At 40.6% G+C, this 15,969-nt stretch overlaps 1 protein-coding gene across 2 annotated transcripts in view; it reads right to left on the bottom strand.

Annotated features, from left to right (window-relative positions):
• Positions 1-12,458: 12,458 nt before the first annotated feature.
• Positions 12,459-15,969, bottom strand: part of C1d (C1D nuclear receptor corepressor) — a 12,516-nt gene continuing 9,005 nt past the window's right edge. The window contains exon 5 of one of the 2 annotated variants that reach the window (XM_021177133.1): positions 12,459-14,127. In XM_021177133.1, the coding sequence (XP_021032792.1) occupies positions 13,963-14,127 (165 nt within the window). In that variant the 3' untranslated portion in view covers positions 12,459-13,962. The remainder of the gene's footprint in view (positions 14,128-15,969) is intronic. The other variant, XM_021177134.2, reaches the window with a different exon arrangement.

Raw genomic sequence — 15,969 nt, 5'->3', positions numbered from 1 at the left:
GCCTTACAGTTGGATCTCATGGAGGCATTTCCTCAACTGAAGCTCCTTTCTCTGTGATAACTCCAGCTGTGTCAAGTTGACACAAAAATAGCCAGTACAGAGCAGCAGTGGCATTCATTGCTGTCCCCTCCTGCTTGTGGGTACCATGCGACCCGCTGCCTCAAGCTCCTGCAGCCATCATGTTTCCACCATGAAAGGCCTTAAACGGTGAGCCACAGGAAACCCCGCCTCCCTTTAGTCACTGTCCTCAAAGTACTTTTTCACAGTAAGAGGGAAAGAAACCAAAGTGTACATTCTACTCAAATCTGTCCGGGAAGTGACATTTTAAAGCAGATTCCTGTCTAGTAAGAAAATCATCAAACTCTATTTTTCTCAAAGTATGATGTTTAAAATAAATTATAAAGGAAGGTAATTCCCTACCAATGTTCCTGGATGTTCAAACTCCCTGTTCACACGCTCTTACTGAACAATCTTTGGGGGGGGGGCGGTGTATCTCGCTTGTGTGTCATTTTCTTTACTACTATAAATATAAAAATCGATTTCATAGAAATCCTGGGGAATTCTCCGGGTACTAACAGAGACTTCTTAAAGGAGAACTTTAGGTTATGGTTTGTATATTAATAAAATATAACTTTGACACTTAAGGTACCAAATATTCAATCAATATTTGTCTGGGTATTGTTTGTAACAGTTACGCCATCTGTAATTTAATTTAATTTTGAGACACAGTCTTACATATGCAGAATGGCCTAGAACTCACTTTGTGGTGAGGAAGACCTTGACCCTCCTGTCTCTGCACCAGTAGTGTTTTTTACAGTGCTGGGTGTCAAACCCGAGGCTCATGAATTCAGACAAGCACTCTAGCAACTGAGATATATACCCAGTCCCATCAAGTTTTAATCACTTTTTTTTTCTATCTTCCATGAAATCCAAAAATAGTTTCTACTTCATTTTTAAGTACACAGTGCAAAGCAGACAACCTGTGTTCTCTTGCTGCCACCTAGTGGTTGAGATCAGAAAGTGCAACCGTGATAAATCAGAGGGGTGAGCATTACTGTGTAACTACATAAAAACGACGCTCATACACAGTCTTTAAAAAAAAAAGACAAAAAGGAAAAAAATCCTTCTTTAATGTAAAAAAAACCTTAATAATTTCAGTTTGATAACACTGCTTTGCATTGCTCGAAACGACCCTGTATGGTAAGTTCATTTGAACACAGAGAAACTTAGCTTCCTCCTTTCTGAGGCATATAGTTGCTACTCAATAAACAGGAGCAGACAGTAAGTAGTGATAAACACTTATGTTCCCCAACTACATTGTTATTAGTTGTTCCATCAAATGATAATCACAGTCAAATTAAATAGAAAACAGATTTGAAAGTATGAATCGTAGTCAATGACCTCAGATTTTCTATAAACAGCCTGTTCTATATGACCAGAAGGAATAGGAGCCATTAAGTCCAAGGAATGCATTACTCTCCTGAGAGAATGTCGATATCTGAGATAAGGTCTTTTGTGGCCCAGGTATCCTTGAACTTGCTACATAATCAAAAACCCTGATCCTCCTGTCTCCACTTTCAGGATTACAGGTATCTGCCACGATTCATTCTTGCTTAAGAAAGAATTACTTTGTTTTTGGTAGTGTTGTTGTTGTTTCGGTGGTAGTGGTGATGGTGGTGGTGGTGGTGGTGGTGGTGTGTGTGTGTGTGTGTATCACAGACAACCTTGGGTGTCAATCTTCATGCTGTTTGAGGCAGGATTTCTTTTCTTGTTTACTGCTGCAGTGTTCCAGAGTGCCTAGTCCCCAAGATTTTGAACTTCTCCCATCTCTACCTCCAATCTCACCATAAAAGAGCTAGGGCTACAGACACATACTGTCTCCAGCTTTATGAAGTTTCTGGGGGATTCAAACTCAAATCTTAGTTCTTGTGCAGCAAGAACTTCACCCACTGAGCCATACTCCTAGCCCGGAATCTCTTCTGAGGAGTGTGAATGGGTATGGTTTGCCTCCTGAGTGGGTAAAGTTGCCTGAGCTGGAGAACAAACTGTCAAACAGTTTTACAAGGGTTATTCTATTTCCCCCTTACTGATAACAAAGCACAGGACCAACAATGTGACATGGTGACAATGATGCTTGGAGGTTAGTATATGCATGTAGAGGGGATTTGAACCTGCAAGGCACCTTTGCTGAATCAGCAAATGGCTTCCCAGAGAGGCTCAGGTGTTCTCCACCAAGACTCTTTTACAGGTAGTTCGTTAACAAAGCTTAGGCCCAGGACAGGAGTGGTAAGGGCAGCAGCTCCATCATAGACTCACATGCTGGTCTCACTCAGCATCATCTTAGACAACATCTGTCTATGTCTGTTACTTTACCTGTGAGTAGAAAATCGCTTCCACTTTAGCTGGTTTGTTGGACCACACGGGAGATAATACAATGACTAGTAAGAGGGATGTTTGTTAACCACTGCAAACCCACGTCCTCAGACATGGGTGCCGATATGACAATAAGTCAGGAGGCTTTGATGGAGGCAAGCACAGGAGTAGCTTAGGCACCTGGGACCCCACCTGAGCTTGGGCTATACACTTTCCTAATACACCTGGCAACCTCAGCCATGCATCTGCACATACAACTCACTTCCAACCCTGCAAAAAGTTCTTCTTCATTGCATCACCCTAGTAGCCCTCCTATTTAGAATTTAGAACATGCCCTGGAACATATCCAGAGACTACAGTCAGGAAGCCAATGTAGTCTGGACTGGATTTGGGTGTATGCACACAGTAAGGCAAACTGTGCTCTCTGAGTGGATTTTATAGAGCCCCTATTTACCACATTGTGCCTATGTATGGTATATGTGCATAGGAGTAGAAGCAGATGCATCATGTGAAAGGACACATACCATGAATGCAGCCTACATAACCAAACCTGTCAATCAATCAAGAAAAGCAGCCACACTCTGCCCCTTAGCTACCAACTCCTCCTGTGCCCCATAACAGGAAGCCCAAACAATAAGCAATGCTCTTAGGCACTCTGGCTCAAGCCATCTGCTGTTCTCTTACAAAGTCTCCTACACTGTCCCTTTAAATAAAATTCCTTAATGCCTTGCTGTTTGTATGGACTGTTTCGATTCTTTGCATAAGATGCCAAGAATTTGAAAACACCTCATCCAGACAGGACTACTGGCAACAGCTTTGAGCTGTGAGAAGACATGGGTGAAGTGTAAGTGCCTATTGGTAAATGAAGGTAGCCGATCTGAAAGTGTGACACACAAACCCCAGTGAACACATACAGAAGTCCCATTCAGAGCAAACAGTAGCTGGAATGTGCCCTGTTCCATTGTAAGCCGTTTCTTAAACTTAATGACCTATACCTTAACTACAGATATCAATAAAAGAAAAGCACTGTGCCTGGGTCTCACCTGTGTCAATGACAACTGGATACCTGAGATAACATTTATTCTATTTTAGTCATTGTCTCATAATAAAGAGAAAGAGTGCTCAAGTCGATTGTTATGAATAAAAAAAACAGAGCTTTCATGCTGAGAATAAACCCACAGCCTTGCATCTGACAAGCAGGAGATATATATATACATACATATACATACATACATACATACAGATAGATAGATAGATAGATAGATAGATAGATAGATAGATAGATAGATATAGATATAGATATAGATATAGATATAGATATAGATATAGATATAGATATAGATATAGATTCACTTACAGGGGTGGGGTAGAGGAGAACCTGTAGGAACTGGTTCTCTCCCTCCACCTGTCAAATCAGGGTTCAAATTCTGGTCATCAGGCTTGGGGGCAAGTGTTTCTACCTGCTGAGCCATCTGCCTGTCCAACAGACAAACATTCCAGAGTTGGGCTTCATGTCTAGACCGGAGTAAAATGTTCCAGGTTCCAACATCTTAGTACACAGACCACAACTCCATTCAATTTTTATCATTAAGACATTTAAAGTTTCTACTCCTCATTTTAAAGCAAGCTAATTATTTTATATTAGTTACCTTGGGACTTTGGTAGTGGTCTTTGTTTGTTGTGCTTTGAACCCTTACTGTATGACAAAAGTTAAAAACAAAATATCTTAGAAGCAAATCACATTGTGAGACTGGAGAGCACTCGCCATTCTTCCAGAGGACCAAGGTTCAGCTCAGCATCCACATGGTGAATCACTCAAAAATATGGGTGCATGCACGCATGTATGCATGCATACACACACGAAAACACACTCACACACACATATACTAAACGCATGCACATGCACAGACACTAAATGTAAAAACGGAGGGGAAAGGAATTATGTGCAACAAAAACACTTCACACAAGTGTAGCATAAAGTACTATTCTACTTTGCTTTCTGCTGCTTTGATAAAACATCAACCAAAGGCAACTGGATGGAGAAAGGATTTGTTTCATTTTACAGGACTGAGTGTGAGAAGCCATGGCTGGGGCTGGAGCAGGAACCTGGAGCAAACTGAAGCAGAGGCCATGAGAACACATGCACTGAGGGCTTGCTTCCCAACAGCCTGCCTGGTTTGTGTTGCAGAACCACCTGCCCAGAGGAGGTACCATCTATGATGGGCTGGGCCCTCTCTCTTTTCCATCATTAATCAAGAAAATGCCCCCACAGACAAATCTGATGGACACAATTCTTCAACTGAGGCTCCATCTTCACAGGTGACTGGTTTGTGTCAAGTTGACAAAAACTAGTCAGCATTCCTAAACAGAACAACAATAGCCTGTGCTGTAAGATCAAGAATTGACAAATGGGACCTCATAAAATTGCAAAGCTTCTTCTGTAGGGCAAAAGATACTGTCAATAGGACAAAAAGTCCACCAACAGATTGGGAAAGGATCTTTACCAATCCTAAATCTGATAGGGGACTAATATCCAATATATACAAAGAGCTCAAGAAGCTGAACTCCAGAAATTCAAATAACCCCATTAAAAACTGGGGTGCAGAGCTAAACAAAGAATTCTCACCTGAGGAATACTGAAGGGCTGAGAAGCACTTGAAAAAAATGTTCAACATCCTTAATCATCAGGGAAATGCAAATCAAAACAACCCTGAGATTCCACCTCACACCCGTCAGATGGCTAGGATCAAAAATTCAGGTGNCAGCAGATGCTGGCGAGGATGTGGAGAAAGAGGAACACTCCTCCATTGCTGGTGAGATTGCAAGCTTGAACAACCACTCTGGAAATCAGACTAGCAGTTCCTCAGAAAACTGGACATAGTACTACCAGAAGATCCAGCAATAACTCTCCTGGGCATATATGCAGAAGATGTTCCAACTGGTAATAAGGACACATGCTCCACTATGTGCATAGCAGCCCTATTTATAATAGTCAGAATCTGGAAAGAACCCAGATGTCCCTCAACAGAAGAATGGATACAGAAAATGTGGTACATTTACACAATGGATACTACTCAGCTATGAAAAAGAATGAATTTATGAAATTCTTAAGCAAATGGATGGATCTGGAGGATATCATCCTGAGTGAGGTAACCCAATCACAAAAGAAGTCACTTGATATGCACTCACTGATAAGTGGATATTAGCCCAGAAACCTAGAATACCCAAGATACAATTTGCAAAATACAAGGAAATCAAGAAGAAGGAAGACCAACTCATGGATACTTCATTCCTCCTTAGAATAGGGAACAAAATACCCATAGAAGGAGTTACAGAGACAAAGTTTGGAGGTAAGACAAAAGGATGGACCATCCAGAGACTGCCCCACCTGGGGGTCCATTCCATAATCAGCCACCAAACCCAAACACTATTGCATATGCCAGCAAGACTTTGTTAAAAGGACCCTGATATAGCTGTCTCTTGTGAGTACCTGGCAAATACAGAAGTGGATGCTCACAGTCATCTATAGGATGGAACACAGGGCCCCCAGTGGAGGAGCTAGAGAAAGTACCCATGGAGCTGAAGGGGTCTGAAATCCTATAGGAAGAACAACAATATGAACTAACCAGTACCCCCAGAGCTCGTGTCTGCATATGATTCAGAAGATGGCCTAGTCGGCCATCACTGGGAAGAGAGGCCCCTTGTATGCCCCAGTACAGGGGAAGGCCAGGGCCAGGAAGTGGGAGTGAGTGGGTAGGGGAGCAGGGGGGGGGGCGGTTATAGGGGACTTTTGGGATAGCATTTGAAATGTAAATGAAGAAAATATCGGATAAAAAATTAAAAAAGAAAAAGAAAAAAAAAACTAGTCAGCACAGATAACTCTCTTGACTGTTTCCCACAGATTCAGGGCAGGTCATCAAAAGTAACCACCGTGTGTGTTCCGGCCTCAGGAGAGCAGGACTAAGCTTGCACATCGCCTCCTGTGAAAGAATTAAACACTCATAAACACTACTCCCAAAGGTAAAGTAAATTATTCCAGTCTCTGGCTGAAGAAGGAAATTTAGCTACAAATACTTTTAGCAACGTAATATCTGGAAAACTCCAAATAGCCACTTGTGTCAAAATAAAATTTGGTGTTTTGTTTTGTTTTGTTTGTTTGTTTGATTGATTGATTGATTGATTGATTGATTGATTTTTTGAGACAGGGTTTCTCTGTGATTGATTGATTGATTGATTGATTTTTCGAGACAGAGTTTCTCTGTGTAGCCCTGGCTGACCTGGAACTCACTCTGTAGACCAGGCTGGCCTCAAACTCAGAAATCTGCCTGCCTCTGCCTCCCAAGTGCTGGGATTAAAGGCATGTGCCACCACTGCCCGGCTCAAAATAAAGTTTTAAGTAATACCCATAATTAAGAAAGCATGGTTGTTAGTCTTTATTAGTGCTTTCAATGAACTTTAAAAGGTAAGCAATTAAAAAATCCCACAGTTCTGACTTTTAACGTTATAAGTATACTCGGTTGTTTATAGCATAACTTTCTTAAAGATTTTATTATTTCACATCATCTCTGGGATGCAAGATTTGATGCAAAGTGATACCACACATTACAGAGTTGACTTTTATAACCCTGCTGGGCTTCGTTGAGACAACAAATTGTTCAACAATTTCTATGAACCAGTTTTTCTTAGGAAACGAGTTCAGTAAAATCCCTCTTTCAATTTAGCATTAAGACACTGAAAGATCTCATGTTTACTTACAGATAAACTCGGGAGAATTACTAAATGTTTACAGACCTCATGTACACATACACCATTCACATGCATGTGCATGCGTGTACAACAGTGGAATATGCCAACTCAGGGCAGCATTCCATGACTTCCCTATCACTGACCGGTCTTACTGCCTACAATTTTAAACCCTAGTTTGTATCTCAGTCACAACACAGCTTTGGACAGAGGTTGTTGCTGGTCAGCACAATTGCTCCTCTTGTTTCTTTTTACGAAGGAGATCAAACACAACATAAACCAAGCCAAACCCTGTGCTACTTCAGTCCATGGCAGGAGTACAACTTTTCAACATTCACACTTTACCTCCCAGGACTGACACGGCTGGTCCTAATGTGCATGCTTCCTGGCTTGCAAATCAGGAAAAGCAGTACTCTGGTCTCCAGCAACTCCTTCCAGTCTTAGAAAACTTAAAAAGAATAACAGGGAAGTCGCCTTGGCAACTGAAATCAAACTTCCCAGGCTAACAGTCCTGTGCAGCAGCTGACAATGCTCTCCCATGGTGAACTCTTTTAAACATTGGCTTTTATGTTCATGATGTCTATTTATGTTATTATTTGTGTTTTATCTACTGGCTCGTTCTAAAGACTAAAGTTGGTAAAGGCATCTAGAATTCTAAAAAGCAAATAACTGGACCCAAGTTATTAGGAGTAAAGGCCTACTTCTGAATTCTTCAGTTACAAACTCAAAGGGTGGGGCATAAGTGGGTTCACACACACAGACACACACACATACACTTGGCACACCACACGACACAACTAAACAGCACACTATATAGTTTAAAAAACGGGAAGTAGCCCTTTAAAAAAAGTCTATATCCAGCCAGATAAATTCCATGAGGGATTTTTTACAGTGGCATTCGCTCTTCTAACTGTACAAATCACAAACACCTGCGTGTGATGCTTTAAGCATTTATTTTCATTATTTCAACCTAACTGCTCCATTGTTTTAGGAAAATGTCATATAATATGGTGATGTTTGTGTGAAAATATAAAGGCTTCTCTCCAAAGAAGCCTAATGGGTTTCCACTACCTTCAGAGAAATGACTTTTCTCAAACCAAAATAACAAAAGTTTAAAAGATGGAACATTCAACCCTAACTGACAATATGTTAGAAAGTTTTGAATGTTTTGGCTTCAGAAAGGATATAGCATGCCCTTGACATTTCAAAATATAAGTCCTGACATCTCTGCCCACGTTAAAAATGTCCCTAGGTATACACTTAGTAAGGTGTCAGTGTCCCTAAGGTGCCAAGGCTTTTTCAGAATTACACTTGCACTTCATGTCAAGGCCCCTTGTGCATACTTTCCTACACAAGTACTGTTTTTATCCATCTCCCTTCATCTGATGGCCTCTGGATTTGTTTCCATGATACTGCTCATACAGCCACACGTTGGGCAACTCATACAATAGAAAATGTACTGTCTTGTGGCTCTGGAGACTGAAACCCAAGATCAGTGTGAAAAGCACTTCCACCCCTCACTCGATGCCGAGCGCTGAGCGCTTTGCACACACTTCCATTCCTTCACACCTAATAGCAGCAAACCATTCTGCCTTCATTGCACACACAAGTCTTGCTGTATAGATGTCCACACTGCCTCTTTTTATACTTTCATATACAACTAGGAAACACGCTAAAGACCTCATGCAGATTAAATGTACAACAACCCCATTCCAAAATAAGGTGACAATTTGAGGAACTGAAGCTTAGGTCTTCCATAGATTAACCCGGGGGTGGGGGAAGAGAGTGAGTCCACAAGGCCACACGTGGCAGCCATTTTCCAGTTGTGTTGTGGATTTGGTCTAATGCTACTTTCATTAATTTGGACCCCAAAAATTACACACAGGAATCTGCATGACTGCTTGTAAGATTCTAATGGTCCCTACCCCCAACTGGCTTTGATTGGTTAAAAAAAAAGTTACCAGCTGCCAATGGCTAAGCAGGGAGGCAGAGGCAGGATTTTTAGGATTCCCGGGCAAGGAACACAGGAGGGAGAAAGAGGCATATTAGATATAAGGCTGCGTGTGTGTCTTTCATTCAAGAATCCAGAGCATTGAGGCAGTACCAAGGAACTCTCTCTGCTACTGGGCTATTAGAGCAGATTAATCATCAACAGCAACACAGTTGGGAGCAATGGTAGAATATGTGCTTCCATGTAGTAAAGCCCTGAGTTTTATCCCATCAATGTGAGATCAAACAAAAAGCTAGCATCTCCCAAGGACTCCCATGCCAGAGCTAACAACTGAATCTTCTCTGCCTAAAACAGAATCTGCACACAGCTCAGCTAAGTATATTGAACAAATGAGTGAAGAAATATGAATGAGACTTCTTCGAGGAAAAGGAAAAAAACTGGAAACCCAGAGGGTGGCGAGGCTGAATCATCAGTGAGGTTGAATATTGCCTTCGCAGGAATTAAGATTGAGCCCTGGAAAAACCCTAAGATCTCTATGCTCTGTGACCCTCTGACAAAGAATCAGACTCACAAGCATCAGAACCTCAAAAATACCTAATAGATATCTGTGTGTACTGTGTGCTTACATCATTGCTTTCTTAAAAACAATGAGACAAGGGTGGCAGACGACTTTAGCTTAAAAAGCTCAAGTACTAAGTACAAAACACATCAAATACAAGACCACCAGCCTGGTCCATTAGAGCATGGTCTCTCAGCAAAGCAGTGCTTCAGGTCTACACTGAGGCATGTTCCTTGGTATAATCTTTTTTAATAACCAACCCTTTTTTGATAAACCCCAATATGAACCAGACTTCATAGTAACATGAGAATCACAGGCTTCCATTTGCAGTGACACAGGTTATCTCAGCAGCGAACACCCACACAAGGAACTCGGTCTGTTCCACTTCTCATCAGCTCATTCAAATCCTCTCCCCATGGATTTCCTGGGTATGTGGCTTTAAAGTACTGTATGAGTATAAACTTTAAATCCAAGCCCTGGGTAGGTCTGCATTCATTATGACAGCAGCATCTTGAAATGTTGAGTTATTACCTTCAATTTCCTCCAGTCATTTATTGTAGCTGCCAAAATGAAATGGTGCACCTTTAAGGCAATACTAAACTGAAGAGCGAATAATAAAGTCTCTTCAATGTTTCATTTATAAAAGCTTATTTCTCCACCATCACATTTTGTACACCATCTCAAATATATATCACTTTGTGAAGCTGACATTTTGCAGGCAGTGGTGCTGCTGCTGAGATACATAAACTTCAAGGCTTACTGGGAGGAGGGGGTAAAACCCACCATCATCTTTCCACCTTTTAAGGACCAGGGTCTGGAGAGATGGCTCAGTGCCTAAGATCACACCCTAGTCTTGGAGATCATACAAGTTCAGTTCCCAGCAACACATGGCTGCTCACTACTTACTGTCTCCAATTCCAGGGTATCCAACACCCTCTTCTGGCCTATTCGGGCCCTGTGCACACACAATACCCATACACGCAGGCAGGCAAAACACTCACACAAATAAAATAAAAATAAATCATAATGAACCAGAAACTGATTGGATGTGGTGGCATCCACCTGTGCTCAGCATTTGGGAGACAGAGGCAAAGACAGATTTTTCTGACTTTGAGGCCAGCCTGATCTTCACAGCAAGTTATAGAACAGCCAAGGTTACATAGTGAGAACTTGTCAAGAAAGAAAATGAAAGAGAAAGCAGGGAAAAGGAAGGGAGAGGGGATTGGAGGGGAGAGGGGAGGAAAGGGAAGGGAAAGGGAAGAGGGAAGGAAAGGGAAAGAGAAGGGAAAGAGCAGGGGAGAGGAGGGGAGGGGAGGCTGGGAGGGGAGAGGAAGGGAGGGGAGGCTGGGNGGGAGGGGAGAGGGGGGGAGTGGAGAGGATAGGGGAGGGGAGGGGAGGGGAGGGAACTGGCTGGGTCTTGGCAGGGAGACAGATATGGTTACAAGTTAAAGTCTATAGCTTTACTGTAGCTGCCTCTAATTGACAACTTCACTACTTTGGGATATATTTTAAATTGCGCTATAACTGAGGACAGAGTGTTTGCTAGCATGCCTGAAGGCCACAGAGAGGACAGGGGACAGCAAATATGCCTAACTTTAACTCTGTAAAGACACAAATGTCAGGCTGGAGAGATGGCTCAGTGGTTAAGAGCACTGACTGCTCGTCCAGTGGTCCTGAGTTCAATACCTAGCAACCACCTGGTGGCTCACAACCATCTGCAATGGGGTCTGATGCCCTCTTCTGGTGTGTCTGAAGAGAGCAACAGTGAATACTTAAAAATAAATAAATCTTTAAACAACAACACCAAAAAGATACAACGGTCAGTGACAACTGTAAGATTCTTACTAAACAACCTACAGTTGATAGTTCCAAAACTCAAGTCTTAAATTTAGAATGTAAGGAAAGAGAAATATTCACATCAGTAAAGTATATCCACTGCATAGCCACGCAAGCTAGGAAGAGGCACTGAAACATCTGCACACCGTCAAGCTCATGAGTCAAGCCACTGAAACATCTGGACCCTGGACATCACTGGGAGAACCACTGGACCATCTGGGCAAGCTTAGTCACTCTGCTGTGAGGGCCAGTGCCTCTTTTGCTTCCTGTTGTTTAACAAAGTCCCAACAAGCTCTTGGAATTTGTTGTATTAAACTTTAATATAACAGAATCATAAATGACCAATCCAAAAGTATTCTTTTCAATAACCTACTTAGGAAAAGAGCGTCTACCTTCAGTACACTGTTTTTTAAGTACTCAGGTTTCCAAACGATTTTAAAAGTTGTAGTGTGTCCATTTTAGTAACTTAACGTAGATTTTTATACTTCAGTTTCTTAAAAACTCATCTACATGGTTTAATCTTTAAATTTTTTATTTAACATATTCTACTTCCCACTCTGTAATCTTTGAACAAGAATTTTTTAATTAAAATATTAAAGATTTCATTTAGATCAATGTCTACATGTCTGCGATTCCTCCAATTATGTTAATTCCCAAGAAGATTAATAAAACATGAAACTAACACGGTCCCTTTCGGAATAAACTGCTACCAATCACTACTCTACGCTCAATCAATGAAGCCGCCACCTTGCATAGTTCTGGCTAAGGTCGGTGAGGTAACTTCCTATGACTTCTGGAAACTCTGAAATACTGAACTGAATCAAGACTACTGTTCCGTAACACTTCAGAAAAACAACACGAGGGCTACAGACATCATCTCCGAAACCTAGACTTGAGCACAGTGTGTTGGCCTGTGATACACAGATAACCTAATAAACTGTCACAGCTCCTTGGTATGTTGTAATAATTCTTTCAAACTCTATATAATAAAATAGAACAGACTTAAAATATTTTATTTCTACAAATGCAGGCTGAGAGAAATCGTTAAGGATATCCAATTCAGTGGGACATAGGCTGGGTGTTCACAAATACCTTGGTTAATTATTTTCTGCAATTGTGAAAATTTCCATTCAAAGCTCTTTTCTTTATGAAATTTAAAAAGAGAAATACAAGACCCAAGTTTCTTTGCAATGAATAACATTAAAAATACATTCTACAGTTATCTTCATAAAGCACTTATTTCTCTAATGAAGTTACTTTCACTATTATCAGAGAATTAAAATGGCCAAGAGTGAAATAACTACAAATGCTCATAAATGTTCTTTCACATCACAAAGTATCTGATATCAGAGCTGAGACTTTCTGCATCTATTGACTTACTATTTATGAATCAGATTTTAGCATGCCTTACAAAGTCCATTATAACTTCAGACCAGTTCCACTATTCGCTACCTAATCAAGAAATTCATATATTAAAAGTTAGTCACAGACAATTTCTACAACTCTAATTCTCAAGAACAACAACAACAACAACAACAACAACAAAAACTTAGCTATCCTTGGCACATCTATACATGACTATGTGGGCCTAGAGAAGCAAGGTTATGTGAGCTCAGACATTAATAAGTGGAATTCATCATAACAAACACTCCGGAAAAATAAATTAGAATGTAAATATAATGTGATTCCTCCTGTGCCTGAGGGGCAGCATTTAATAAAGAAGATGGTTCAAAGCACCCACATGGCTTAGGAAATACTTAGTCAGAAAGACTCTAAGAGCAAGACCAAGAGAACAGAGAGCCAGGACTCATAAGCCTTCTCTACCGGGTGGAGCTGCTCACACTGCCTCATCTGGAGCGCATGTTCACTCACGCAGTGGACAGCAAGAAGCACGTGAGCTACACAGCTACCATATTTATTAAAAGGGAATCAAGCCAAAGCCAGTCAGGACATACAACCGTATTTTCCATCAGCGTTAATGAGAACATTTTATTTTAAATGGAACATGAAGAATTAGAGTACAGCCTCAAGGTTTCAGTTTTGCACTTTGAATATCAAGACAGCAATTACTCAAAAAAAAAAAAAATCACAGAAACATGTTGAACTAACTGAACAGAAAACAGAGTGGGTATTTAAGTCATTGTATTTCTCATCATTACTGAAAACAAATGTCCTTACAGCTCCAGTCTACAGATAGCACACTTCATAATATCATTATTCATTTCAAACACTACAAATGTTTACAAAGAACATTTGGATTTCACAACTGCTTATAGAATATCTTACAATATTAAACACATCATGATGCTTTATATGAAAATCAACAAAGACAACTTAATCTTTCTCAGCAAAAAAAAGATTCAGTATCACAAATGTAATGTGTAAACTTATACATGAATTCCAAAGGGATCCATTTAAACACCGCATGGCCACATAACTGCACTGTAAACTGATTAAAAAGGATGTACTTTTTGAAACCATGTACATCAAAACCAAAAGATTAGTGCTTGCTTTTCCCTTTATTAGCCACTTTTGGTGTGCTTTTTGCTTTGGGTTCCCAGAGTGCGTTTTTGACAAATCTCGAAGCAGCACCTCTGTCCAGCTTGGCAGCCTTCTTCTTGTCTGTTATTTCTTTAACTCTGTTCATGTAGACTCTGATTCTTTCCTTAAGAAGAAACATAAAAGACAGTCATTTCCTGAGCTGTTCAGCATCCCAGGTTTATCACGCGCTTTCTCAGTGACTGTCAACAGTGAATTGTTATTGTCCACTAAGTCCATGGAACTAGAGAGTGCAATTGCACAGGCTAAACATGTCCCGTGCTTTCCTGGAGCTGACAGTCTCGGGGAAAGGCATATTTTATTTTCACGTTCCTTCAGTGGGCATGAGGGTGCACCTGGAATCCCAGCACTTGGAGAGCAGAGGAAAGACTTTAAGATCAGCCGGTCTGAAGCCAGCTTGGGCTGCACACGACAGTGTCTAAAAGCAGTAACAACAACCAACCCAACACTTAACAAGTCTTTTGAACTCTTCCAGGAAAAAGTTCACATTAGGATATCACTATAGCAATAAACAATAACTGGCTTATATATGGCACTACTGTTTTAGTCAACATTAACCTAAATTCTCATTTTAACTATTTTGTATCAGAAGAGTAAATTATAAATCTGAGTTCTCCTACACTTGTGCCAAAAAATTAACCTCTCCCATCACTTTTCTAAACAGAAAATGGGTGGGGCATTATTTATATCTATTTTATGTTACTGTCGAGTTGTCATATTAAAATAGGCAAAATGAAAATATGAGATCTTTTATTCAATTCATAATCTCGACTGGTAAGTATGTAAAATGTCCTAATAAAATATACAGACTTTAAAGGTAAGGAATCATAGCAGGCTTCTGGAGCGCTTTGAAATCTCTTGAGAGTATTATTCAAAATAGGTAACTCTTATACATCAAGTGCCGAAATAAAGGCGATAACAACTATAATACAGTAAGTGATCACTGCTTAGGAACAAACAAGTTTCATTAAAGTGTGAACATAAACACCTTACCATTGCTTCATTATCAAAACTGAACTGCTCCTGTAAAACCTCTCCAGTAACAGTGACCAGCAAGGCAGCACTTGAACCCTGGCCCCACCCCGGGAGCCTGCCCTGATACTGCTCTGCCTTGGGCGTCCACGCAGCTCCTCCCTCTCTGCTAGTCTGTCAGTCTTTCCTCCCTTCACCATTAAGACTGGACACTTGATCCCGATACTCCAACTCACTCTATCTGCTCTGTATTTTTTTTTTCTTTTTCCCCCATAAAATGCTTTTATAGCATCCTGCATAGTTGAGATGCGAAGTGTTTATTATCTTATTATGGTTACTGGGTTTCCCTTCATTCCAAGAGCGGTATCTGCCACACCTTTGTTTTTTTCTCTGAGGCAGCATCACTTGAAAACAATGCCTGGTCCTTAGTAGCCATTCAAATACCACTGAATAAATAAGGTGACTGTTTTCCCATTTGTGATACATGACAAATATCAAATCGATTTCATCTAATTGAGCAATCAATTAGTAATAATATCTGTCTCAAGGTCAAAAAAGGGAATTCACTTAAGAATGCTTTTTATTTGCCAATCCTTACCCAGAAAATTAATGTGCTCTCTATAAAGTAGATTCTGAAGAAGAATGAAGATAAATTGTCTTGTCCTTTTATAAACACAATATTGAGTACTCTAGCTTTATGTTGAAAATAATTTTATAAAAGGACACAAGTGGAAAACTAGACGCATAACCTGTACTTCTAATGCTAGCAGCATAGGTAACCTCTCTTAAATTTTTTTTCACAACTGTTATATTTAAGCATAAATTTATTTTTCCCTCAAGAACTTTAAAAAAAGCCGGGCGTGGTGGCGCACGCCTTTAATCTCAGCACTCGGGAGGCAGAGGCAGGCGGATTTCTGAGTTTGAGGCCAGCCTGGTCTACAAAGTGAGTTCCAGGACAGCCAGGGCTACACAGAGA

This window comes from Mus caroli, chromosome 11, assembly GCF_900094665.2.
Source record: "Mus caroli chromosome 11, CAROLI_EIJ_v1.1, whole genome shotgun sequence".
Taxonomy (NCBI): domain Eukaryota; kingdom Metazoa; phylum Chordata; class Mammalia; order Rodentia; family Muridae; genus Mus; species Mus caroli.
The sequence above is the reverse complement of the archived record's forward strand: the minus strand, read 5'-3'. Positions and strand labels throughout refer to the sequence as shown.